Raw genomic sequence first — 25,411 nt, forward strand, 5'->3', positions numbered from 1 at the left:
GTCCATGACCCCCCCGTGTCCCCCAGCACTGCATCCTTCCGCGCAACCCGCTGTCCATACCGCGCTGGCGTGCGCGGGCTGCGCCCTGGGGTGGTGGCGGTCCCGGGTGCAGCTGCGTGCATCGGGTGTGTACGCTTAGTCTGTTTTAAACAATACGTATATGGTTTAAATAGTATCTGTCTTGTAATAGTATCGATATACCTATAGTATCTATATGTATTTTAAATAATAACTATGTGTTCGTGTATGTACATAACAGGTGAAAAACAAGCAGATGCATTCGTTATTTAAAAAAAATGCAAATTAAATATATGGGTATGTTTATATAATATTCTTGTCTTCCACGTCATTTTTACTCCGCGGTTACCGAAGTTGTACTCTATAAGCAGGATGCTCCTCTGTAAGGCACCGGTTCCTGCATGGTCTTCGACATGTCTTTTTCCTCCCGTCGCCGGCGAGGAGGGCGGGCGGGCACGGGGGAAGGGGCCGGGCCGGGGCCGGGCAGGCACGGCGTGATGCCGCTGCTCTGCCGCAGGCGGCTCTGGAAATCTCGGTCAGGAGCCGAGCAGCGAAAACCACACGGCCCGGGATCCTCGGCATCTGCTTGGAGAGGGGCTCTTGCCAAATTCCGTCGCTCTGGTATGAAGTTTGGCTGAGCCTGGGATGACCGGGAATGTCGGGTGGGGGGGGGGGGGGTGCGTAAAAAGACAGAAAAAAAAAAAAAAACGGGAATGAATGGCAGCGCGGAGCTGGGTGCCCCTGGGCGCGCATCGAGGCACGGCAGGAGCGGGAGGGGCCGCGCCCCGTTCGGGGCAGGGAGCGCTGCTGCACTTGTTGCCTCCCCGGAGCCGTGCGGGGGAGGCTGCGCTGCGCGGCTCTCCCAGCCCGGGGCGGCGCGGGACGGCCGCGCTGGGCGCTGCGGAGGGCGGGCGGGAGGGCGGCCCGCGGGTGCGCGGGTGTGGGCGGGCCGGGGGCACCGCCGAGGCCGGCCATGCAGATAGAGGGGGCGGGACGCGGGCGCCGTGACTCGGAGCCCCGGAAGCGCGGAGAAACCCCGTATAAAAACTACTGGGGACCTTTCCCGGCCAGAACTACGAAAGCTCCGGAGTCGGCGGCAGCCTGCGGCGGCAGCGAGCGGGGCGGCCTCTTGGGCGGTGCGGGGCGGCCTCTCCGTCGGCGCGGGGCGGCCTCTGCCCCGGCGGGAGCGCGGAGAGCGGCGCAAGCAGCGGCGCTGCAGGTCGGGCACCTTCCCTTACCGTGCAGCACCACCCGGCTCAGGGGGGCTTTTTCTCCCCCACCCCCATTTTAATTATTTATTTTTTTAATCTGATCAGTAGGTGTGTCCCCCCGCTTCCCTGCTGAAAGGGACGGCCGCAGGGGAGCGGAGCTCGGGCGCCGGGTGCACGCAGCTGCTGACCGCTGGCTTTTCCTCCTCTTTTGCCAGGCGCGGAGAGAGAGAGGCCCCGGGGGGCCGGCGGGGAGCCGGAGCGGTGCCTGGATCCAGCCCGGGGAGGCGGCGGCCGCTCACCATGGCAGACGATGAGAAGGCCGGCGGGAGTTCCGCGGACGGCGGCGAGAGCGCGCACTGCAACGTGCTGAGCTGGGAGCAAGTGCAGCGTCTGGACCGCATCCTCAGCGAAACCATCCCCATCCACGGCCGCGGTAACTTCCCCACGCTGGCCATGCAGCCTCGGCAGATCGTCAAGGTGGTGCGGAGCCGGCTGGAAGAGAAGGGCATCGGCCTGCGGGACGTGCGGCTGAACGGCTCGGCCGCCAGCCACGTCCTCCACCAGGACAGCGGCCTGGGCTACAAGGACTTGGACCTCATCTTCTGCGCCGACCTCAAAGGAGAAGCCGAATTTCAGACTGTGAAGGACGTGGTCTTGGACTGCCTCTTGGATTTCTTACCCGAGGGGGTGAATAAGGAGAAGATCACGCCTCTCACACTCAAGGTAAACCTGACCTCTGCCCAGACGCCCGGAGCGGGCAGGTGCGAGCGCCTGCCTGCGGGGAGCGGGCACCTTCCCCCTGGGGATGGAGTGGTGCGCTCAAGGAGGCAGCTCCCCCCCGCACCTCCGCGACCCACGGGAGCCCCGAGCGATTTATTCACCCCACGCTTAAAACCGAGGAGGAGTTTACAGTGAAGCGCCCTGACCGGGCTCTTCAGGATTAATTAGCTTTTTCTCCCTCCCGGTTGATTTGTTGGGAGCGTTGTTTTACCTGGGGCGTGTGCCAGGCGCTGCACGCCTCTCTCCCAGCCCGGCTCGGCGGCAGCTCGGTGTGCCGGCCCCGGTTCCCGGGTGCACGGGGAGCGTAGATGGATTTAACATCTGCAAGAAAGAAACCCCGTCTGCAAGGCATGCTTCCAGCTGTGCTAATATGCTCCCCAGTGGGGAGGCATATTCCCTCCTCTAGAAGACACTTCGCTTGAGTTGGTTAGGCTGAATTCTAATCTTTCCAGATCTTTAGAGGGGTTTGTTTTTTTAATATGGGACTGATTTATGGAATCTGCACTGGTAGAATTGAGGGGAAAGAACATTTGCTAACTTGTTCTTTGGGAAGTAGAGAGAGAAGTGAAAACCAATAAATAAGATTTCTTTTTAGATTGTAGTAGTGACCTTCTGCATATGGGTGCAGGCATATTTGGCAGATGTGCCATGGACTTAGTCTGTAGATGTATTTAGAAGTGAGTGAACAAAACAGTGTTGCTATATGCTTCCCTTGCATGACACAGTCCCAGCAGAACACCCTCCCCTGTCATACCCTTGCAGTGACAGCATTTTGAGCTCTATATGAAGCACTTGCTCTGTGGTTTGTATCTGCAGGCTCCATGAAATCCTTTATGAAATGCAAATTTGTGGGGGGGGGGGGCTTGGGAGGGGTGAGCAGATGCAGTGAAGGAGAAATTTCTTGGATCTTGGTCTTGATTTTCTCATTTTGTCTTTCTGATTACAGGAGGCTTATGTGCAGAAAATGGTAAAAGTATGCAATGATTCAGACCGGTGGAGTCTTATCTCCCTGTCCAACAACAGTGGCAAAAATGTGGAGCTGAAATTTGTGGACTCTCTGAGGCGGCAGTTTGAATTCAGTGTCGATTCCTTTCAAATCAAGCTGGACTCCCTGCTGCTTTTTTATGAGTGCTCAGAGAATCCGATGACTGAAACTTTTCACCCGACTATCATTGGCGAGAGCGTTTATGGGGATTTCCAGGAAGCCTTTGATCACCTCTGCAACAAGATAATTGCCACCAGAAACCCAGAAGAAATCAGAGGAGGTGGTCTTCTGAAGTACTGCAACCTTTTGGTAAGGGGCTTCAGGGCAGCCTCTGAATCTGAGATTAAATCCCTGCAGAGATACATGTGTTCGAGGTTTTTCATTGACTTCTCAGACATTGGCGAACAGCAGAGAAAGCTGGAGTCCTACTTGCAGAACCACTTTGTGGGATTAGAAGACCGCAAGTATGACTATCTTATGACCCTTCATGGTGTGGTGAATGAGAGCACAGTGTGCCTGATGGGACATGAGAGGAGACAGACTCTGAATCTGATCACCATGCTGGCCATCCGGGTCCTGGCTGAGCAAAATATCATCCCCAACGTGGCCAATGTCACCTGCTATTACCAGCCAGCCCCATACGTAGCAGATGCCAACTTCAGCAATTACTATATTGCCCAGGTTCAGACGGTGTTCCCTTGCCAGCAGCACACATACTCTACTTGGCTGCCCTGTAATTAAGAACTGAAATTAGTAGACCCCATGGAGAGAACTTTTTCTAAGATATAGGAAGGGGCGACGGGTCCCTCTGAAATGGGGTGTTTTGTGCAATGATGATCTGCTCTAGTTTTCAAGCTTGGGACAAGCTTGTGATTCTTCTAATAATAAATGGGAGCATGATCAAGAAAGAACCCCAAAATAATTGGATCCTACCCCAGAGCACAAGAGGCCTGTCATTAAAAGCAACCAGCTTCCCCTGAAATAAGTGAGGGAGGAATGCTTGATGACAATATGGGTTGGCAATAACTGCTCCCATAGCTTTGGCATAGAGAAGGTGGGAAAGCCTTATTTTCTTTTATTTTTATTCTTACTCTAGAATGGGATCTGCAAAAGGGAGAATATGAAAGAAACAAAACAAAACAAAAAAAACAACAAAAGAAAAAAACTTCACAAAAAACAGTTCTATATATATTCAGGAGTTAAAAGTTAGAGGCATAAAGCAGAGATAAGCTGAATAAAGTTGTATATTGGAATTACTGCATTTGGGGCTTGCAGCAAGTGCCGTCTATGGATTGACCATGTAGAATGTATAGCTTGCTTGACTAGAATGCTTTACCAGAAACAGCTTGCTCCAAATGAACAGTAGTGGATTGGTACAGTTATAGAAACAGAAACATGTACGATGACAAAGTCCATTATTTCCAGCTGTGTGCATGCCTCACATTTTAAAAATGTGAGAATGCTGGAAAACCAGCTGTGGCAAGAAGTATATACTTAAGGACCAAAGATTTCACAAAAAAGTTATCCAAGCAAAGAAAATACAGTAGAGTATATATATAAAAATATATATATATGTAAAAGGAGATGTTCCTATATTTGTACACACCAATAGTAATCAAAAGTGCCTGATGCCTTCATAAAATTTGAAGTGAGGAAAAAAAAAATATAGTTTTGTGCTTTGACCATGCATTTTGTTTTATCAGGGACACAAGGATAAAAAAAAGCAAACCAACCCATAAGCTTGTGAATAAGTGGTGGAGGAAATGCCCTATTTTTTTTGTTTTTTTCTTGGCAAATACCTGTATAGAGTTAATGTTTTGTCGGTGTGCTATTATCCTAGGTACGTGTGTGTATGTGTGTATATATGTTTGTGTGTGTATATATGTACATGTTATTGGTGTATATCTATATATATACACACACAATATATATTAATGTGGTCTAGGAAAATGTAGCAATTAAGGAATGTTTAAATAAAGTACTACTTGTTTTACAGTTTGCAACAGGATGTCATAGGACAGTGGGCACTTTGCAGTGAAATTTTAACCCACACCTGAGAAATTTGGAGTAAATGAACCAGTCAGGATTAAGGTGGGATTCAGATAATGTCTTTGGTTGCAAGAACAAGGATTACAGTAATTCAGTGGGTTGCTTGTGAGCCATAATAATTCCACAGATGGAGAAACGTATGACTAGCTGATTTTTTTAACTGTTTTGTACTGTAATGCCATTTTGACATTTAACCCACTAATGTTGTGACTGCATACCTCCATGATGTGTAATTTCAGTGGAACGTGGATCAAAGATAGGTTTATTTAAACCCCCTGACAGCTAAAGAATATTGTATTAGTTGGTAATTTGAACACTAATTGTTAATATTTAAAGGAGTATTTTTAATAGAATGCATTATGCATTCCAGGACCACTAGAATTTAGCAAATGTGAAATGAACCCTTTTTAAGAGTGTTGCACGATTGCTGAAAATTATATTTTATATATATATTATATATATATATATATTTTTATGCAAATATTAAACATCTTTGATCTGGTTGTCACACTGCATTTACAATTTTAGTACTGTACTTTATTTAAATGGAATCACTTTACATTGGAACAATAGCTATTCACTTTCATTTCCTCTCCCAAAAGACCGGCAGGGGGGAAAAAACCAACCTCCTCCGCTGCTGTTTTCACTTCAGTGCCATCTCTGAAGGTGTAAATTCTTTGTTGTGCTTTGAAAACCTAATGACTGAGTGACACTTGACTCTGATAGTTTGCTTTTTCTTTCTGAGGGGGGAGAAAAAAAAAAAAAGGGAATTCAGGCTTTTGAAGGAAATCAGTCTGTGCCCTGCCTGGTCACAGGCACGGTCTGGCGTTGGAGACAGGGGCAGAGAGAGGGAGAGGACTCGTGTCCTGGCAGTGTATTTTCCCTATGGAGTGAGTAAGGTACATCTATTTTTGTCGCGCTTTGTACTTTTCACTCTGCAGGCACTTTAATAGGAACCCGATTTGTTTACTGAAGCACCTTCCCTGCGAGTCCTTCAGAAAACTTAAAAGCTGGTCCATTGCCATTGCTAGCATTGACGTGCAGACCTTGTCCCCACCTTCCCTTCCCTTGGTGCTGGCTTCTGGTCCCAGCGAGGTTCCCAGCCTCCAGCCCCCTGGAGGCTCCGGGCTGGGTGCTCCTGGCTCCCCGTGCCTCCCGCTCCTGGTTTGCTAGCGGAAGCAAGGGGAGGGCTGGGGAAATAGGATCAGCTGGTAATGTGGTATGTCTTCTCTCCCGCAACTATTTGTGGCAAATAAATGACTCATCCTCTCTTTTAAAGGGTTTGAGAATCTATAGCTGTGCCACAACCACAGAATGCTGATAATACATGATACAGTGCTGTTTTTCCTTTGAAGGACCCTTTAATTTTGCCGTTGCTTGAAAGAAAGTTTTGAATTACTTCCTCTCAGCTCAAATCTAAATGTGGGTTGGGTCTTTTTTTTTTTGATTGACAGCAGCTAGTTACCTTGTAGTGCATACAGCAGGGCTCTGAGCTAAACTGCACCTTTTGGCATTTGCATTTTGATACATATATAATATGTTTTTATATATATTATATAGGTATTCCAGATCTGTTTTGCATATGTTAATGATGAAGTGGTGGAACTGGTGGAGCTTTGTTTTATTTGTGACTGGTGGCTTAAAATGTGCCTGGTGTTAGAGGTGGGAAGAAGGCATGAGTTCAGGCCAAGAGTAAAATAAGAACCCCTTTTCAAAGCTGGTTTATTTCTGTGGTTTGCACACCTTTCCCTCCATAAAGTCTGACTTCTTTTTAACTGTTTTTTCCCCTCCTGTTCAGCACACTGGTACTTTTAAAGTTAATAACCCTGTTCTTGCTTTGTAGGCTTGATCTGTCCCATCCAATCAGCCGTAAGGTTAGGGCTTGTGCTACAGAAGACAGTGCCCCTTTTAAAGAGCTGAACTGATTAAAGACATTGACCTGATTACAGTAAAACTGTTTGTGCCACCGCTGAATTTCCTGCTAACCAACGGGGCGCTAAACTTGGTTAAATGTAACGATCGTGAAACAACCAAGAGCTTTTAAATGGGATTTTTCTTCTTTTTCCTTAGACGTAACTGTCCTCTCAAATGCAAGAACATGTCTCCTAAAAATAAAAGGGCAATTAGAAGACCAAAAAGATGATATTTTTCTAGTTTCTCGTATTGCACTTAAAATATTTTTTATCTTGCACAAAGGCCTTCACACAAATCCTCTAAACAGCTCTTACTAAATGCTTGGTTTGCATCACATCAGAAGCTCCTACCGGTTCAAAAAAGGCGCTTTTTTTAATTGAGAAAATGAAGTGTGTTAGATAAAACTGCACAGAAAAGGAAAAATTGTATTTGCATATTCAGCTCCTATTTGAATATATTCTTTTGTATGGTTTTCTTTATGCAGAGAATTTCCCTTGCAAGAAAGAAAGCCAGTGTACTGTTTTGCTGTTGTAATAGTGGTTTGCTAACAAAATAAATAGTAAAAAAAAAATGGCCTGCAAATTTCAAGACATCTTGGCTAAAGGCACTGCAGGCTCCTGCAGTCTGTAGGAGTCTGTGCAGATTTGCTTTCCCTCAAATTTCCTTACAACTGTTGCCTTCTGCAAGGCATCCTGTTGCAGCAAACTGCTCCTTGGATTGCTCTTTTGGAACATTTTGACTATAGTCTTTGTCACAGACAGAAAAAGAGCTGATGGAAAACAGACTCTAGAGGGAACAGATTGTGAATTTTGTTTACAGCATCCAATATTTGGATTTTTTTGTAAATAAAAAGAAGTTATTTTTTTCTATTGATTTGTGTCTGCTGTCTTCCATGTCTGAAATAGCTCTGGCCTGCTCCTACTGAATACCAAGTTTGCTTTCATTAAAAGAGGACAAGGGCAGCACTTTTCTGAGAAGAGTAGCATTCGGCTGCTTTCCGATTGGAGCACAGAACATTTTGAAAAGCCCTGCCTCGTGCCAGCTGAGTTTGGCTGGCTCTACTCAGCTGCAGAGGAACCTCCCCAGCCACTGCCAAAAATACGCACTCCAGCACCAGTTGGGCCGTGCAAATGGTCCGAAACACGAAGAGGAAACAGCTCCATGGCAACCCCACGCCCTCACTGCCCTGCCAGGGAAGGTCACGGGACCGGGCATTTGTGACTGTGGATGTGATCAGTGCACCACAAACCATGTGCTGGCAGGAGTGTTGGGGGTCCTGGTGTCCTTGGGGATATTTGGTAGGGGCTGATGTCGCCACCTTGCCATTTTGGTGGGTTCGGGGGACAATGGTGCGCTGCTGCCTGGGTGTAAAGGTGTGGGGTGCTGCAGGTCCTGAAGCTTGGGGTGCTGCTGGGGAGAAGGGATGCACATGTCTGATTGATTCAGCTGCTGAATCAGTCCACTTCTTCCTGCAGATTCAATGTTTACTCTTCTTCTCTGCCCTACAATGCTGCCCTTGTCAGCAGAGGTATTTTCTGTTTTCTATGTTTACGGGAGAGATGCCTCAGTAATGAAGGCTAATTTCCTCAAAAAGCACTTCAAGGGGATATAAAATATTAATTTGCAATGCTTGTGGCAATACTTTTTCAGCCATGGTGCCTCAGACTGACCCAAATTTGAAAAATATTGGTTAAGAGTCTGCAGTATGTAGCTCTTACTAGGCTCATTCATATACTGTGCTGGTCTTGGAGGTTTCAAACTGGCTCAGTGAGAGTGTGAATATGCTTATTATAATGATGAGTGAACCTGCATTCCTCTGCAAAAAAACCCCCAACCAAACAAGTTGGCGGGATTGCTCCTTTTTCCAGGCATAGAAGCAGCCCCCTTGCTGAATGCTAGGTGCTTTCTGCATAGTACCTCTTTTGAAATCAGCTTGGCCAGGAGGGGGAAATGCGCTCAGCATCCCTGCCTGTACAGCATCGTCTTTCCTCCCATGTTACTGCCAGAAAAGGGAGGGGCACGTGGCCTACCCTTTCCTCCTGTTAACTTGCTCAGTTAGGGAATACTTCAGGCAGTTTGACAAAGGCAGCTACCCAAAGACAGATGAAAACTGGAGGGACTGGGAATCATCTCAATCTAAATGCCTTTGTTTGTATCTCAAAATCAAAGCCCAGATGGATGCTCTTACACTTGGGAGTGAGTTAATTCCCATTTCTCTGCTTAAATTTGGGGAGATTTTTTGGGGAGCCAGTTGAGTGGAGCATTGTGAGTCCTCTTTCCCAAACTGAGGAGGAGTGTGATGCAGACACAGCCAACTGAATGCTCACTTCAGGATGTGTTGATTTTCTGGAGGGAGGAACCAGTCAGTACTGAGGAGGAGGGAGGACAAAAGCAAAGTGGGACAGTGGAAATCACCTGAACACTGTGGAAAGCTGGAGGGCACACTGATAGGTTACAGTAGGAGAGGAGAAATAGCTCAAGTCTTTAACTTTTGCTCACCCTGCTAAAATAAGTCAGATCAGAGAAGCTGTCACTTATCAAGATAAGTTACAGTCTGCGGTTTTCCTTGGCTGCAGCAGCACATATTTATTTTATTGCCATAAAAAAAAATTATGCAGGAACCTCTTTACTCAGGAAAGAAACTGTGTTTCTAGTTTTGATAGAATTATTTAGATTGGAAAGACCTTTAAGATCATCAAGTCCAACCATTTACCTGTCACCACCAAGGCCATCATGAAATGATGTCCCTAAGTACTACATCTGCTTATCTTTAAATACCTCCAGAGACAGTGACCATGCTTCCTAGGGCAGCGTGTTCCAACGCTTGACAACTTTTTTGGTGAAGGAATTTCTTCCTAATATCCAACCTAAACCTCCCCCGGTGCAACTTGAGGGCATTTGCTCTTGTCTGTGAAACCTCTGCAGAGAGTTTTGTAGAAGCTGTATGCACCTTTTCCCAGTCATGCCTTCCCGAAGCTGCCACCAAGCAACCTCCTCCCTTTTATTTATGTGTTTTTAGTAAAATTCAGTGCATGTGGCTATATGGACTTAGGTAAAGCACAGCTATATGCTGTGGCATTGGAGCTGGTGTAGTTTTGCAGCAATGCCCTGAATATCTATAGATGTGTGTCAGGATGTCTGCAGTGGCACTCTAGTCACAAGGATCAAGAGCACAAAATCAAAATCTGTACATTAGAGAAGAAATATTCACTATTCAAAAGCTTGATAAGCCATCATGAACAGATTCCTACATACTCACATAGCTTTAGGCTATCCAGAGAGTGTGCTTTGTGGATGCAAAATTTCACTATTTTCTGCGGCGGTTGCACCCGGGTGTACTTGCCAGAAAATTTTCTTCTTTTGTTGTTTGGGAAAAACAGCTGAACAGCTATGTCCTAAATGCACACCTAAATATTGGGCACACAACATGGATATTCCCCATGGTGAAAACATTCCCATAATGGCTTAGAGGGCATAAATTGTTGTTTTTTAAGAGGATATTGTTCTTAAACATACTTTTTCTTCTGTTGGACTTAGGGATGAAAATGTTTTATGAGTGAACAAGTCTCCTTAGTTAAATTTTCTTCTTGAAAATGGAGACATCCGGAACAGCCAGCAGTTTTTAAAAATGGAACTCTCTTGTATCCAACCTAACCAGGGTCTCTTCTCTGGAGTTCCTCCCTTGGGGGCTGTAGAACAGTGTCCCCTCTAAAGTCACAGCTAAAGACAGTAAACAATGAATGTGCTTTGGAGACGTCCAGCTCATCTTTGTCTGTGTGTGTATGTTGTCACCTCTATGCAGTGTGAACAAAGGTGATGAGGGGTGCCTGGAGCAGGAAGAAGGGCATTCCTGAGGGAATAGCTCTGTACATGGCTCTGTGATAGTTTTCTCTTGGAATGTGTTCCTTAGTAAATGTGTGCTTGAAGAGGATTCACATGTCTGCAGTAACTGCATGGCCGTTGTTTTAACCATGACTCCCTTTCTTGGCTTATTCCCCCAATCCAAGACATCTCTGGAGTTCCTACAGTACATTCTGATGTGGAACAGTAGTTGCCAGGAAACCTCTCTGTAATCACAATCAATCTTAATTTTACTAACACTTTGAGGAAAAGAGAAAGCCGTGGTCCTTTTGCTTTTTAATCTTTTGTCCTTGGGCGGTTTCTCACAGTTTCACTTCTGCATTGCTGTTCTCTGCTTACTTTTCTGCTGCCTTCTTGTCCTGATTCTTGCACAAGAAGAAGGGATCAGCACCACATGCTTCTCTTCAGACTGTCAGTAATTCTGCTGGTCTCTGGTGTTTGAGACCCACTGATGTAAGGTGGTTGCTAGATGGGTCATTAGGTGAGGTTCAGCAAGAGGAGTGGAATATCTCTGTGCAACCACGTGTCCTGGCTATCTTGTGAAATGCTCTTCAGAAATATTTGAAGCCAAGCTGCGCACTAGCAGATCTTCATTAAAAGGGAATTATTCATACAGCCTTATACAATTACTTTAACTTCTCAAGAAGCGCAGAATAACAGTTAAATTAATTCAAAATTTAGTAAAACAACAATTATGGTTAAATCAGGGGGAAAATGCACTACAAGGCACTTATTAAAATGTCAGCATGCAAACTAGTAAGAGAAGGTCTTTCTCAGTATAAAATACTTCCTTGACTGTATTGTTTGGGTTTCAGCAGGCTGTTATGCACTTTGCAAACCAGGCGCTTGGATTTGGGTTAAATTACCCACTGAAGAAGGGTTTGCATATCTCATTCCTCACTTCAGTCTTTGTTGTTTGGGAAACAACAAATACATGATTGGGGTCTGCTTTGCAAGAGTGGTGCAAACTGTGACTTGACTGATTTATGTAAGTGCTGTTTATAAGTAAAACCGCATAAATGTCAGCCAGTGGCAGAAGCGAAACCAAGAGTTTGGGCTTCCTTCTCACCAGCTGTGAACAGTTCTTTTGCATTTTTTATGGAACTATAAAATTGAATAGTGCATCTTCTGCAGATGGAGCTTTCTGACATGCTTTTCATTTCTTCCCAACCCTCTGTCACCAATAAGGTAAAATATTTAAGGCTGTATGTTCTAGTCTGGCAAAACCATTCCTGCCTGGTTTTCCTGAAGTCATGGACCATTGTGGGGTCACACAGAGGCATTTGTGCTGTGTGCTAGATGGCTTGGAAGCAACATTCTCTTTGCTGCAGCCATCATAGCTCTTTACATATGCCACACTTCAAAAAGCTATTTAAGTCATAGAAGTTTCAAGAACTTGAAACTAATCAGTTTTCCTCCAAGCCTAAACCTAGTCAGCCCCAGATTTGTCACCAGGGTCTTGCAGACACAGGTTGCCCCCAGGAAGAATATCTGTACCTGATGATTACAGAGTCTACCTTGCATCAGGCTATTGCTGTTGCTCTTATGAAGACAATGCATTTGGCAGCAGAGACTCTGCAGAGCTGCTCTGATGGCCATCCCAAAGATAACCTACTAAGAAGAGAGAAAAAACAACTCCCAATTCTGGTAGGCACTACTGTCAGTGTCTCTGAGAAAAGCACACACAGTATGGGCTCAATGCTGATCATGATACATTTGCTTTGTGGGTAGACATATTTCCCACAGATCACCTGTTGCATCACTTGCATTTTAGTTATCATGGGTGCATGTGATTGACCAATGCATATGGAAGTGCTCTTTAAACTCTGCTCTTTGACTGCTCAGAGGGTATTCTCTGTGGCAGAAAGGTACCCAGCAGATATTGTTCCCTGCTAAAATCTCTGTCTTTGGTGTCAAGACATTTTCATTACAGCCTTCCCTGTGGGATGAAGAGTTTTCATCATCACAGAAATGCCCTCTCCCAGCAGTGGGAACATCCCTGAGTGACAGGAAGCATCTGATGAAATTCCAGCCAATGCATCAGACACCTAAGCAGAAGCTGTGGGGTCAATAGATTTTTCCTTTGGCTTTAGCCAGTCTTTGAATGCAGCAGTAGCAGCTGCCCCAGGGCTTGAGGAGGCATGTGGGGAGCATACAACACAGATTTGGTAGCTGAGCTTGACCTGAGCATTACTTGCTCCTTCTTTGTTGTCGACTGTTTGTTCTGCAGTAACAATCAAAGGGCATGACCAGGTTAGGACCCACTGTACCAGGCACTGTGCAAACACCCTGTGCAGGTCCTGTCCTTTAGAGCCTCTCTGCCTGGAGATTTCAATGAGCTTATTTTTTAGCTGTATCGCAGTAAGTCAACTCATTTGCTTAATGCAGGCTCTTGCTTTTTTAAGAAATGGAATATAACTTGCAAAAATTGTTCCCAAAGAGGCAATTTTCATGAAGTATTGTGGAATTCTGTAAATTTGTTCACCTGCTAAGTCTGTCGTGTCATAATCTCAGCTTGCCTTCATGAATAACTGAACTCAGTTGTTCTCTTAAAAGGCTGTGTACTCGATGTGATATGTTTTTGTCAGAGACCTGAAATGAGTTCTATAGTCAATGCAGACACAGGTGCATTTCTCTTCCCTCCATCTTGAATTTCAATTACTTCAGGAGGTGAAATGAAACCAATGTAGAGTAGTGTGCAGGAACATTAAATGACTGCAGAGCCACAACCAGCAAACCTGCTGAAGAAACTGAGCCCAGAATTGGAAGGTCTTCAAACTGAGCTTCCCCCAAATGAGTGAATGTCCTGACTGGGCTTATTGCTTTTTATTTCTGTAAAGGTGATACCAGTTTTTTCTTTTAGGCTGGCCACCAGACAAATGCATGAGGGTACAGGAATTTCCTTAACAAGTAAAGATTCATCACTTTGCAGTGCTGCCTGCACTAGTCAGCTGGTGGATCCACATCCCCATAATACTCACTGTCATAAATCTACAATGTCCCGGGCTTAAACTGATTGAAGAGAATCATTATCCTGGGACACACAGTTTCCCTGAATGCATATTGCTTCCTGAATATATCAAAATGCAGTGTTTGGAAAATTTTGAAGTGTTAAGCCATTTATGGGCAAAAGTTGCTAGAAAGAAAGTTTAGTTTTGGAAGACCATTGCATATAATGAGCTGAAGGGAAAGGGAACCTAATAACAGTCGTTTCTGTAATTCAATAAAATATTTGCAATTCAGCTGTAAGTCTGTGACTATGGCAGCTCCCACAAGAGCTGTGGACTGTGGTCATGGTATAGTCTGTGTTTTCATCATCATTCCCTGTTTTCAGGGTTTATATTTCAGCTGTAAAACACCCATCACAAATTAGGTGAGTCCACACATGGCTTAAACCCACAAAAGGCAAGAAATTCAGACTTAGGGCTGGAACTCCCTGTCCTGCCCCCCTGACAGGCTACTGCACTGTGTCATGCTGCCAGCTGGGAGAAGTGGTAGCATGTGGGCCATCTCCTCCATGCAGCTCTTATAGTAGCTGCCTAATAGGAGTATTTCTAAATATATAATCCACCCCTTCCACCCCAAAGTTTAGTGCCATGCATTACCAAAAGTTTGGCTCATGCCTCTGGTGTTCTGATAAATATTAGTGGGCATTTTCAATGAAAGCTTGGCATTAAATAAAGAAACTTATTCAAATATGAACTGTATTTACCTTCTGAAAGGCATATGGACTGCTAAATGAATCAATTTGTTAAGTATTGTTTAAATAACATGCCAAGAAAGACCAGAAGGACAACCTTTTTCTTGAAAAAGTATTTCAAATATGGCTAATTTTAGTTGAGCAACAGAGACTTTCTTGTTTGGAAAGGTTAGGCTAAGACCTATTTATTTTGCACCAATAATTTTGGATCCAGCTTTTCCTAAGCACAGTAAAAGCAAAAATTGGCAGCAAATCTAAACAAAAATCCCACTGACTTTTTGGGAGGCAGCTGCTTCACAAATCAGAGCCAGTCTACTATAGAGAATATCCTTCTCTTACTGGTCCAGGCTGACTTTCCCAAAGACCAGGGACAGCTCATGGCTCAGACTCCTGACACAGAAGGAGGCTAATGACATTTATTCTCTCTTCTTTGGACAGATGAGAGTAAAAATCACTGCAGGGGCTGGTGAAGGCCTTCCGGCCCTTTCCCTTGAATTGGAAGGAGGCTTGCAATAGAAAGTACAACTTACTATTTTGTTCTTCTCATCACCCCAGAGCTCTGTGGGAAGAATCCATCCTCAGTTTCCACAGCCCTTGCAGGATGCTGGCAAGAAGAGCTTGGATGAGTGTGGTCAGGTAAAGGGTCACCACGCAGTTGGCCTTGACCTGTGCAGTAGCCATGGTGTACAGCTAATTTGTTGGACGTGAACCAGGGGAAAAGTGACTTATGAAATCCTGTTTCAATAGATCTGGATTCTGCCAATTTTCTTTTTACTAAGAGCTGGATTTTGATGGAGCTGTAGGAAGAAACAATGTGTTACTTGAGGGGAATCCAGAATATGGGATTTCCTACACTGCTTATAATGAGATCTGAGCTGGCCAGGGTTTCCAGGCAAGCCTGCCTGGGCTCTTTTCTTATTCTGAACATGCAAGAGACTCCAGTGCATTATGTGGCACACACAGCACTCCAGCAGCTGCCCCCATGGCAGGTCATGTTTCTCTTGAGCTGTTGTGATTTTGGATATAGTGACCAGAGCAATTCAAACACACCTTCTCACATCTTTGCACCCTGTTAGGGACTTGAAATAAAAAAGAACACCCCCTGGCGTGCAGGGAAAGAGGGCAAGGGAAATGGTGGTGGGCTGCTGTGATGCAGAGCTGAGGGTCTCAGATACCATGGAGAGCAGCCCTGGTTGTGGCTGACCCATGTCAGGAGTGGAGATGGTGGGTAAGTTAAGATCTCAATCAGGACAGAACTTTTTGGCTCTGGGACAAAACCACAGAATGCAGATGGGCACAGAAAGTAGCTTAGGTTAGCATTGAAATGAAAATTAATGGAAGGGACAGAAGATGCAGAAAATTGGTACTGAAACAGTGGACTTGAAGATAATTAAACAATTCATTTTGTCTGTCTTAGCTTCATTCAAGATATTTTATTACATCTTAAACAGAACAGATAATTTTATTGCAATTTATTTTATTATTTAAAATATGCTTTTTATGCTATTTTAAAAAAGTCAATCTAGAAATAAAAAATTTGATTTCCCAACTATAATAATATTAATTCCTATGACATTTTGTAGTCTAAGTATCTCAAGTTGTGGGCAAAACTTATTTTGAAATAGCAAATTTTTCTTACAGCAAGTGCATTTGTATATGCAGGCACACATGTGGCAGTAAGAATTTAAAGATTGGATTATGCCTTTTAAGGCTTTTGTTTCTGCTTTTAATTATATGATTTAAAGATCAACCTAGCTAAGGCCTATTCAGCTGTAGTTCAGTGACTTCTGTGCAAAGGCTTTTCACTGGTTGTCTCGTGCTCAAAAGAAGGAAGCATGTGCTAACAAAGCTTTAGAGAGAGACTTCCTCTGCTCATCCCCAAAAACTGCAGAGTTAGCACATATAGCCTTTCCCACCTCTGAGTGGAAGAGTCCCAGGAGGACTATGAGTGAAAACCCTCTGTAAAGCTTCTTTGCTGTTCAGTCACTTTCAATTTACCTTGAAAACCATAAAACACAATTCAGTTCATACATCTGATGGCAAAGCTAGAGCAAGTGTATGTTCCTCATTAATCTCTTATGGACTAAACTTCCCCCTTATTTTGTCCTCATATATTCTTTCCATTTATTTCCTCATTAATCTCCAGTGGCCTTCCTTTTTGCAGCAGGATGCCTGCATTAAATGCTTTTCTTCCTTCTCTGCTAAATCCTAGAGTTTTGACAGTAAAATTTAATTTTATGTGTCAAGTTGATTTTTTCGCCAATGTGTCTTTCATTCATAAACCATTGGTTATCTATTTTTAAGGGGAAAACCCTCAAACAAACCTCAAAGAGGAAAAACATACTTCCAATAAATAATCTGGCCCTGCTGCTGTAAGAGAAAGTTAATCCTCACAGCCACTATTATGTCTTCAGATTTTTTCTCTGATATTTATTAACTTCTTATGGAAGGCAGGGGGGATGTCTTTCCCCCAGCAGACACTTCCCAGCTTGCTTTACAGGCCTCTGAGTTTTGGCAATGATCCACAAAAGGATGTCTGCTGTCACAAAGACCACATCAGGATTTTTAGCTTCCTAGCAAGAAATCATTGTGTCTGCGGAGCGTTACCAAAGAAGTGGCAAAGATTTTGGCCTCCTCCCTGTAGACTGTAGATGCTGTAGACCTGCTGTGGGCCAGTTTTTTTCCCACTGATAAGCCATGTGATTTGGGGAGTGTGCAGAAACCACATCAAACCCTGAAAGTGCCTAGAAGTACCCAGCGTGACTGTTGGATAGCTCAGCTCCTCCCAGCGGTCACAGCCAGTTGTTGGGAATCTGCTGGAGTGCAGCAGGGTGGTGGGGAGGTGAAGCAGCAAAGAGCCTTTATATCATCTCTTTCTACACCTGGGGGTGCTCAGGGTGCAACTCTAAAACTGTCAGTCCATGTGATCTCCTTAGCAGAGAAAATCATAGAGTCAAAGAATCATGGAATGTGTTGGAAGGGACCTGAAAGATCATCTCATTACAGCCCCCCTGCCACAGGCAGGGACATTTTTCACTTGACCAGGTGGCTCAATGCTCCATCCAACCTGGCCTTATACACTTCCAGGGATGGGGCATCCACAGCTTCTCTGGGCAACCAGTTGCACCCTCACAATAAAGAATTTTTTCCCAATATCTAATCTAAACCTACCCTTAGCTTGAAGCTGTTCCTCCTTGTCCTATCACTATGTGCCTTTGTAAAATATTTATCTCCATCTTTCAGGAATTGGAAGGCTGCAATTAGTCACCCTAAAGCCTTCTCTTCTCCAGGCTGAATAATCCCAATTCTCAGCTTTTCCTCACAGGAGAGGTGCCCTCTAATCACCTTGGTGGCCCTCCTCTGAACCTGCTCCAGCAGGTCAATGTTCTTCCTGTACTGGGGACCCCAGAGATTCCAGATGGAATCTCCCCAGAGCAGAGTAGGGCAGAGCAGGGCAGAGCAGAGCAGGGGGGCAGAATCCCCTCCCTCGCCCTGCTGCCCACACTGCTTTTGATGCAGCCCAGGACAAATTGGCTTTCTGGGCCACAAGTGCACCATGCTGGCTCGTGTCCAAATTCTCATCCACCAGCACTCCCACGTCTTTCTTGGCAGGGCTGTTCTTAATCTGTCCACTCTCCAGCTTGTATTGATACTGGGTGTTGCCCTGACCCAGGTGCTGCACCTTGCACTTGTTGAAGAACATGAGATTCTCATGGAATTTCCAACAGTTTGCACTTTTTGTTGTTTTTCTGCCTTGGAATGCTTTTTTATCATTTTCTCATTTTTCCCATGCTGGCTCTCATGAGATTCTCATGGAATCTCATGAGAGCCAGCAAGGCTGTTCTGCAATGTCCCCCTGCCCAAGTGCAAGATCAACTGTTCTTAAACTCTTCCTGACTGCTCCCACAGCCAGGGCAAACAAATATCTACCATATTTTCTTATAGCAAACCCTTCAAGCTGAATGGTAAAAAATTGGTTCATGTTAGCTCTTTTGCCTTTAGAATCCTCTGCCTTTCTGGCTGGCAGCTGTAAGTAAATGTCCCTCACTGCCTTGCCAGGGCTAGGCAGAAGGAGATTGTGCTGGCTTTGGCTGAGAAGATTTTCTTCAGAGTGGGCAATATGGACTAAGTTTTGGACTTCTGCTGAAAACAGTATTGATAGCTCAGGGTTGTTTTTGTTATTGCTGAGCAGTGCTTGCATGGCAAGGCCTTTTCTGCTTCTCACCCCACACCACCAGAGAGGATGCTGGGGGTGCACAAGAAGTTTGGGAAGGGACACAGCCAGGACATCTGACCTCAATTGACCGAGGAGCATTCTACACCATATGGTGTCGTGCTCAGCATATAAAGCTGGGGGAAGAAGGAAGGGAGAAAATGTTCAGAGTGACAAATTTAGTCTGCCCAAGTCCCTGTTTTGTGTGATGGTGCCTTGCTTTCCTTGGGATGGTTGAACACCTGCCTTTCGATGGGAATGAATTCCTGGGTTTCCTTTTCTTGAGTGCATGGCTTTTACTTTCCCTATTAAACTGCCTTTATCTCAACTCATGAGTTTTCTCATTTTTACCCTTTGGATTTTCTCCCTAATCCAGCAAAGGAAAATGAGCGAGTTGAGGCTGAGTTGCTGACCAGGGTTAACCCATGACACAGATCCACCATGTTCCAAAGCTGTCAGATAATTACCATTTCATATCTCAGACTAGCAGGAAGTGAGGTGTGCTGAGGATGGGTACAGGGAGCGGAAGGGATCAGTAATCTCATCAAGACCTGCCCAGGAGGTGAGGAGTGGAAATATTTCTCATAAAAAGGTTTGTGCAGCAGATGCAGAAAGAAAGGATCAGCAAAGTGAGAACTTCAAGCCAGCAGGTCTCTTTGCCCCATGGAATTGCAGCACTTCTGGAGCCCATAGGCTGTCTCAGCACTGAATCTAAAAGAGGCTGGTTTAAGGTACAAGCCTTTTGATTAAGGTGGTGAGAAAAAGTAATGGGAGAAGTGACATCAGGTGTTATTGCAGAATTTTTGCTTCCTGCTGCCCCTGCTGTGTGGCTCTAGGAGTGCAGCTGCCTGGCTGTGCACCTGGGCAGGGCTGCAGCACCTCCCACCCTGAGCTCCCTCTTCTTCAGCAGAACACAAAGAGATGATGCACAATCTAAAAGCAGAGGACTGGGCAAGAGAGACAAGTCCTGGGGAAGACTGCAGGCGTGAGGCTTGGGCTGATAACACCGCGGTGACTCTTGTCTGGGTTTTTGTTCTTTTGAACTATGCCAGTGTGAGAATTGGCATATCAGAATTTCTGATTTGCTTCATGCAAACAGTTATGGATACAGAGATGGATACAGAGGATTTGCTGTTTGCTTTGTATCCTGCTATGGAAATTGCTCTGCAACGTGCTCTACATTGCTTCGCATGCATTGTGCTGTACACCTTTATTTTAAAAAGTAGCTCCTTAGATACATCCCAGATTTAGTCCTGACCATTAGCTCCGCCAAAATGGTGCAATAAATTCCCATTCCTCTTCCCCTTTCCAACAGTTTGCACTTTTTGTTGTTTTTCTGCCTTGGAATGATTTTTTATCATTTTCTCATTTTTCCCATGCTGCCCAGCACAGTGGAGTAACAAGCCCCTTTCCTCCAGTTCTTTGCCATGTCCTGCACAGTGTGACCTGATGGTTTTGGTGTGCCTGGCAGCTTAATGTTCCTCTCCCATTTGTGTTGGGTGGCAACTGCTGCTCCAAACAGAATTTGAGGTTTTTTTGGTTTTTGGTTTCCCCCCGCCCAGTCCTGCGTTGTTGTTCTGTGCTTAGGGGATCTCTTGCTGAAAAAGGACTGTAATGAGAGAAAAAATGTTACTAGCCCGTGAACAACGAGGCCCACTGAGGAGTGGGTGCAGTTTATGATGTGTTGCAGAGTCTTATCTGTGACAGGCCTTTCACACTGCATTTTAACTTCCAGCTACATTGGCAGCCCCAGACATGCAAGGGATTTTTTTGTCTTCTCCTTAGATGCTTGAGGGAAGTTTGAAATTATCATGGAGCAGAATTAGTTCATTTCTGATATGCAAAATGCACACTTGACCTGTCATTCTACACACAGACCTGGACCCCAAGAACCAGATAACCAACTACCTATTGAAAGAGAACAGGTCTGTGGAGTCCCATGACCCCACAGAACAGGAATAAAGGATGGAAAGGGCACTTTTCTCTGATAAAATCTCTTTTCTAGCCCTGGGCATTCTCTGCAGATGATGCTGGGTTTAGCAGGGAGAGTAGAAAACGGGATGAAAGAATAGACAGGTTTTTATTGACACATGTCTAATTTTGAGAGCATGTTCTGATCACATGGCATCTGTAGTCTTGTCCCTTTTTAGAAAAGGCTTGATGGAGACTGTTTCCAGTGTCCCCATTTCTTTGGCATGGTTAATGGGTGACAGTGCAGATTTTACCTGAAGTGGCCCCGTTCCCAGTCACTCTTCTCCTGTTTGCCTCTGGGATCAGATTACCTTCTTGCTACTTTTAACTCCTCAGAGATTTGTTCTCATCTTTAGGCCTTGGCTGCAAACAGTGCAGGTTATACATAAATTGTAATGAGAACCACAGAAGTTTGCTCAGGGTAATACAAATGCAAAATTCAATAGGTCATGAGACACCAAAAACCCTCACAAAAAACCTTTGAGAGTTGCCCACTTGTCTGGAGTTTCCACCAATAAAGGATGTCTTAAATCCCTTATTCCTTTTCAAGCTGACTACTCAGTAAAAACTATTAACACTTTGCTGTACTTCACACCAGGGAGCCCGAGAGCCAGACTTTGTCACATCTGGAACTTCATGTGCTGTCCAGCAAATTCTTTTCTTCACAGTGAAAACTGAGCTGAAAGTTTCCTTCAGACAGCTGAGTGTATTGGAGAGTATGATATAATCCTTAGGTCTTCATGGAAAACTGATAATGGCAGCAGGTGGTATTACATAAGAAAATGTGAAAAACTGAGCATCACTAAAACCTGTAAATAGAAGTAGTGAGAAATTAAGATAATAAGAACAAAACTGAAAGTTGCACAGGGACCTATATTTGATTCTGTAAATTGAATCATACATGGTCATAGAATTGCCTAGAAATAACAAGCAGCGTGTTGATGAGAAAATAGAATATCACTAAAAAACAATCTCTAATTTTCATAACAGAAAGAGAAATTATTAACAAGAACAGATAATCTGACCAATGATTTGCCATTGGTTTGCATGGCACCTAGAGCTGTTTCTTGTTCTGTAACTGAAGAAAAAAACATTGTGGTAACAGCACACTGCTCTCAGCTTCCTCTGCTGAGACACTTCCAGATCTCAGTATGTTTGGTGCACAATTTTTTCTCTTTAGTTGTCACAGTAGCTCTGTGTTCCTCTAGCCCCCTGAGAAAAAAATACATATAATTTCTACACTCTTGATAACCAGGAGTTGGAAAAACCCTCAGGATTTGAATATTTCACCAAGAACCTACTGCACTCAACTGGTTTTGACTGTTCTTCTTTACCTACCTACTCTAGGCAGGATTGCTTGTTGAACTCCTGCTCTTTCTCACAGTGGTCATGGAATATAAAGCACATACTCCCTCATGTAAGATCAGAAATTTGGCATTTCTTCTGAGACTGTAAGGAAATAAAATCAAAGCACCATGTGATTCTGTAGACTTTCTCCTGGTGATTTATTCAGTGAGATACTGACCATCACCTGCCTCATGGATGGATATGAGAACATCTGGACTAACTTGCCATCTCAAGATCTGGACCTTTAGCTGGGGTTTATCTAAGTATCTGAATCTTAGCCATGTAGAAAAAAAGCTCTGTGTTATTTCTCTTTCCTTGTGATCTCAATGAACATAAAATACTCCTATGAAGAAAGAAAAAAAAAATGCCATCAGATTTTATATGTTTCCCTAGGATAGTGCCTTTAAACAGTAGCTGAATTTTTGCTTTTGAGGCTGAATTTTCCAGCCATGTACTCCGCTGAAGTACCTTAAGTTCCACATTCTGAGAAACTGAAATAAAAAGCTGAAGACTGCTCATATAGACATTATTTTCTACCCGTTAAGTCACTGATTTTTCCACATTAATGACAGGACAAAAGATATCGGGCTTCAATTCAGATTATGACAGTATTTAATGTCTTTTCCACATACAACTTCAAACTAGGAGAAGACTTCCTCTCTTGTTTTCATGGGAATTTTGTGAATTCCAGTATGTATATTTTTCCAGCTGTAGTATTTTATTTGAAATTGGAAATTGCCAATTGAAATATCACCTTTCCCATGGAAAAGTTGCTCATACTAAATCTTAGCAACACAAATTTTTTTGAAGTACTCAGGTTAGATGGTCTCTACTCATAAAGCAGTGTCCTGAAATCTGAAATCATTCTCCATAGTATCACAACACCTGGATCTTGGCTTGTTTCCCCACAGAGAAATCCACCACTACAAAGTTGAAGGATGGGGAGGAGTGAGTTACATCATTAGTCTAAGGTCACTCGAGGTAAACCTTTCCTTTGTAAATCTATCTTCTGACCAAAAAATAGCACTGTTGAAGCATCTACCTGGTTTTCTTGGGAAGTACTGAATAAAAGTAGCTACTGCTTTTATTCAGTACTTCATGGGCTTGACTTTTTATCTTCAGTCTGGAAATTGCATTTGGGGAAGCAGTTAGCCAGGGAAAATCATGGCCTATATGATATGCTATATGCTATATACTATTGACTATATTCACTAAATTTCCTGTTAAAGAAAAAGTTTGTAACTACCTACAAAAAAACCCTAGCACTTTCCCTACTCCAGTCAATCTGTAACTATGAGATTCTTGATATGTGGCCTCTCCTGTGCTTCTGTCATGGGGTTGTCTCCTTCTCCAGCTCTTCTTGTCCCACTACAGTAGCTCAGCCCTCCTTCTCTTGCTGCCTGGAGCCTCTGGCTAGGCTGGCCAAGAAATGATGCTTCTTCCCACTTGCTAGGCTGCCCATCTGGTCTAGCCTTGGCTCCCTGCAGCTTTGAAGTCTGGCAGGTTTCAGGGGTTAGCATGTGCAGCCCACAGTGACATGGGGTATTGTCCCCTGCAGCAGGAGTCTCAGGCCAAAAGCAGATCAGATTCTGAGTGTCTTGCTGCAGAGATCCAGCCTCTCACAAGGGTGGAACTGGAGTGTGTACATGGCACTGCCACCATGGGAACTGTACTTCTGCAAAAGCAGTGGCAGCCAGGCTCAGTGGAAGCATTTGCTGCCTCCTAAGCCAAGCAGTGAAGGACTCAATGCAGAGATGCTGTTGAATTAAACTTATGGTTCTAAGCATTGGTGTGATCCTGGTAAACATTAAAAGACAATGGGTGCAGTGAAGTTGAAGAACAATCTTGGTTTAACCAGAACTGGTCTGAGGGTTTGGTGACTGCTCAGGAGCAGTGCTGCTTTCCTTCATGTTCATGCTGAGATATTTGGTTGCGTTCAGCACAGCAGATGCTCTCAGATGGGCTCTGCCTTCATCTGAGAGTCAGTAACTTCAAGAAGTTGAGGGGTTTGCAATTTGGGTGTCTTGACACTAAAAGGCATTGCCAAAGAAGAACACTTTGAGAAACTCTAGTGACAAAGGTAGGAAAAATAATGTCAGATCTACTGTTTTATGGCTGTTCCAGCACACAGTTTTCATTGATGACTTCTCCAGGTGGAAAATATTTCTTGCTTATTCAGTGCAGCATGTCTATGCATATGTTGCATATACGTGCATGCATACATGCATTTACATATAAAGGCAGCAGCTTTTATTCCTACTGACCACATCTCTAATTGTTTAAGCTTCACATTTTGTAAACAGGCACAGCACAGACTCCCCAAATGTTTTTTTGCTTTTTCCTGGAGCTCTGCTGGTTGTGCATACAGAGCACAGAAATCTGACAGAATTTTGTCACCACCAACTGTAGCTGCTGTGTGCAGCATTAAATTGAGTTAGTAATTCATACCTGTCAGTTTTCACTCTGATTGCTACATGCACACACAAAATTCCTAAACAGAAAGGTATAGAAAAGTCTTTGAAGACTGTACATCACCTGTTTTTCTCACAGAGTTTCATCACTGAAGAGCTTTTTACCATGTAAGTTAAAGTGTCACCAGTTTCCCTCTGCAAGGATGATCAACTCTTTTTCCCCCTTCTCCTTGTGCCCACATAAGAAAAAAAATATCCAAATGAGCACTTCATTCTGCCCGTAAAGCTGACTAGTCATATTTTGTTTAATAATTACACTGTTGCTGGTCTCTGTTTAAATATTTTGGAATTTTACATGATCAGCAACTTAGACAAGATCTAATGGACTCTAAAAGAATTATAATAAATGCTAAGAAGAAGATAATGTGCCATTTAAATAAACAAATACAATTTTAGGGGACTTTTGCTGTGACATAAAGCATCCTTGACTATTTTGGAAAGAAAAGCAATCCCTAAATATGAGACTTTAAAAACAGATAATATAAAACTCCAAAATAAACTCACCCCTCCTTTTGGAAACACTATCTCTCTTTACTCAAGCTAGACAATTTTGTAAGTCATCTTCATTTTTGGAAAAAGACATCTTAGAATGACTGGCAAACCTGGTGATCCAATGGAAAGAATTTCTGGATGTTCAGCCAGTCTGATCCATGTTTTGACATTTTATGCAAGGGAATAAAAACCAGTTTTCCCCCCATTACTACAGGCTGCTATTACAATCATTTCATGCAGATCTGGTTACCTGCTCACAGAAAAGTCATCAATGTATTGGAAGAAATGAATAAGAAGGACTATTTCTGTTGATGCAAAACTTCTGGAGGCGCATTGCAGGTTATTTTCATGGTGCAGCTTGCCATAGATCCAGGTTAGCAACACAACCCAGAGCAGCAA

General features: G+C 44.0%; 1 protein-coding gene across 2 annotated transcripts; it reads left to right on the forward strand.

Annotated features, from left to right (window-relative positions):
* The first annotated feature begins 555 nt into the window (after nucleotides 1-555).
* TENT5A (terminal nucleotidyltransferase 5A) lies at nucleotides 556-7,830 on the forward strand. 2 transcript variants are annotated; one of them, XM_009094136.4, is made up of 3 exons: nucleotides 556-639; nucleotides 1,445-1,952; nucleotides 2,956-7,830. In XM_009094136.4, the coding sequence occupies exons 2-3, from the start codon at nucleotides 1,530-1,532 to the stop codon at nucleotides 3,733-3,735; spliced, it is 1,203 nt and encodes a 400-aa protein (XP_009092384.1). In that variant the 5' UTR covers nucleotides 556-639; nucleotides 1,445-1,529; the 3' UTR covers nucleotides 3,736-7,830. The 2 variants fall into 2 exon arrangements, with proteins under 2 accessions (XP_009092384.1, XP_030091995.1); XM_030236135.2 differs by lacking the exon at nucleotides 556-639 and adding an exon at nucleotides 1,056-1,237.
* The last annotated feature ends 17,581 nt before the right edge of the window (nucleotides 7,831-25,411 follow it).

The sequence above is a fragment of the Serinus canaria genome, chromosome 3 (assembly GCF_022539315.1).
Source record: "Serinus canaria isolate serCan28SL12 chromosome 3, serCan2020, whole genome shotgun sequence".
In the NCBI taxonomy this organism is placed as follows: domain Eukaryota; kingdom Metazoa; phylum Chordata; class Aves; order Passeriformes; family Fringillidae; genus Serinus; species Serinus canaria.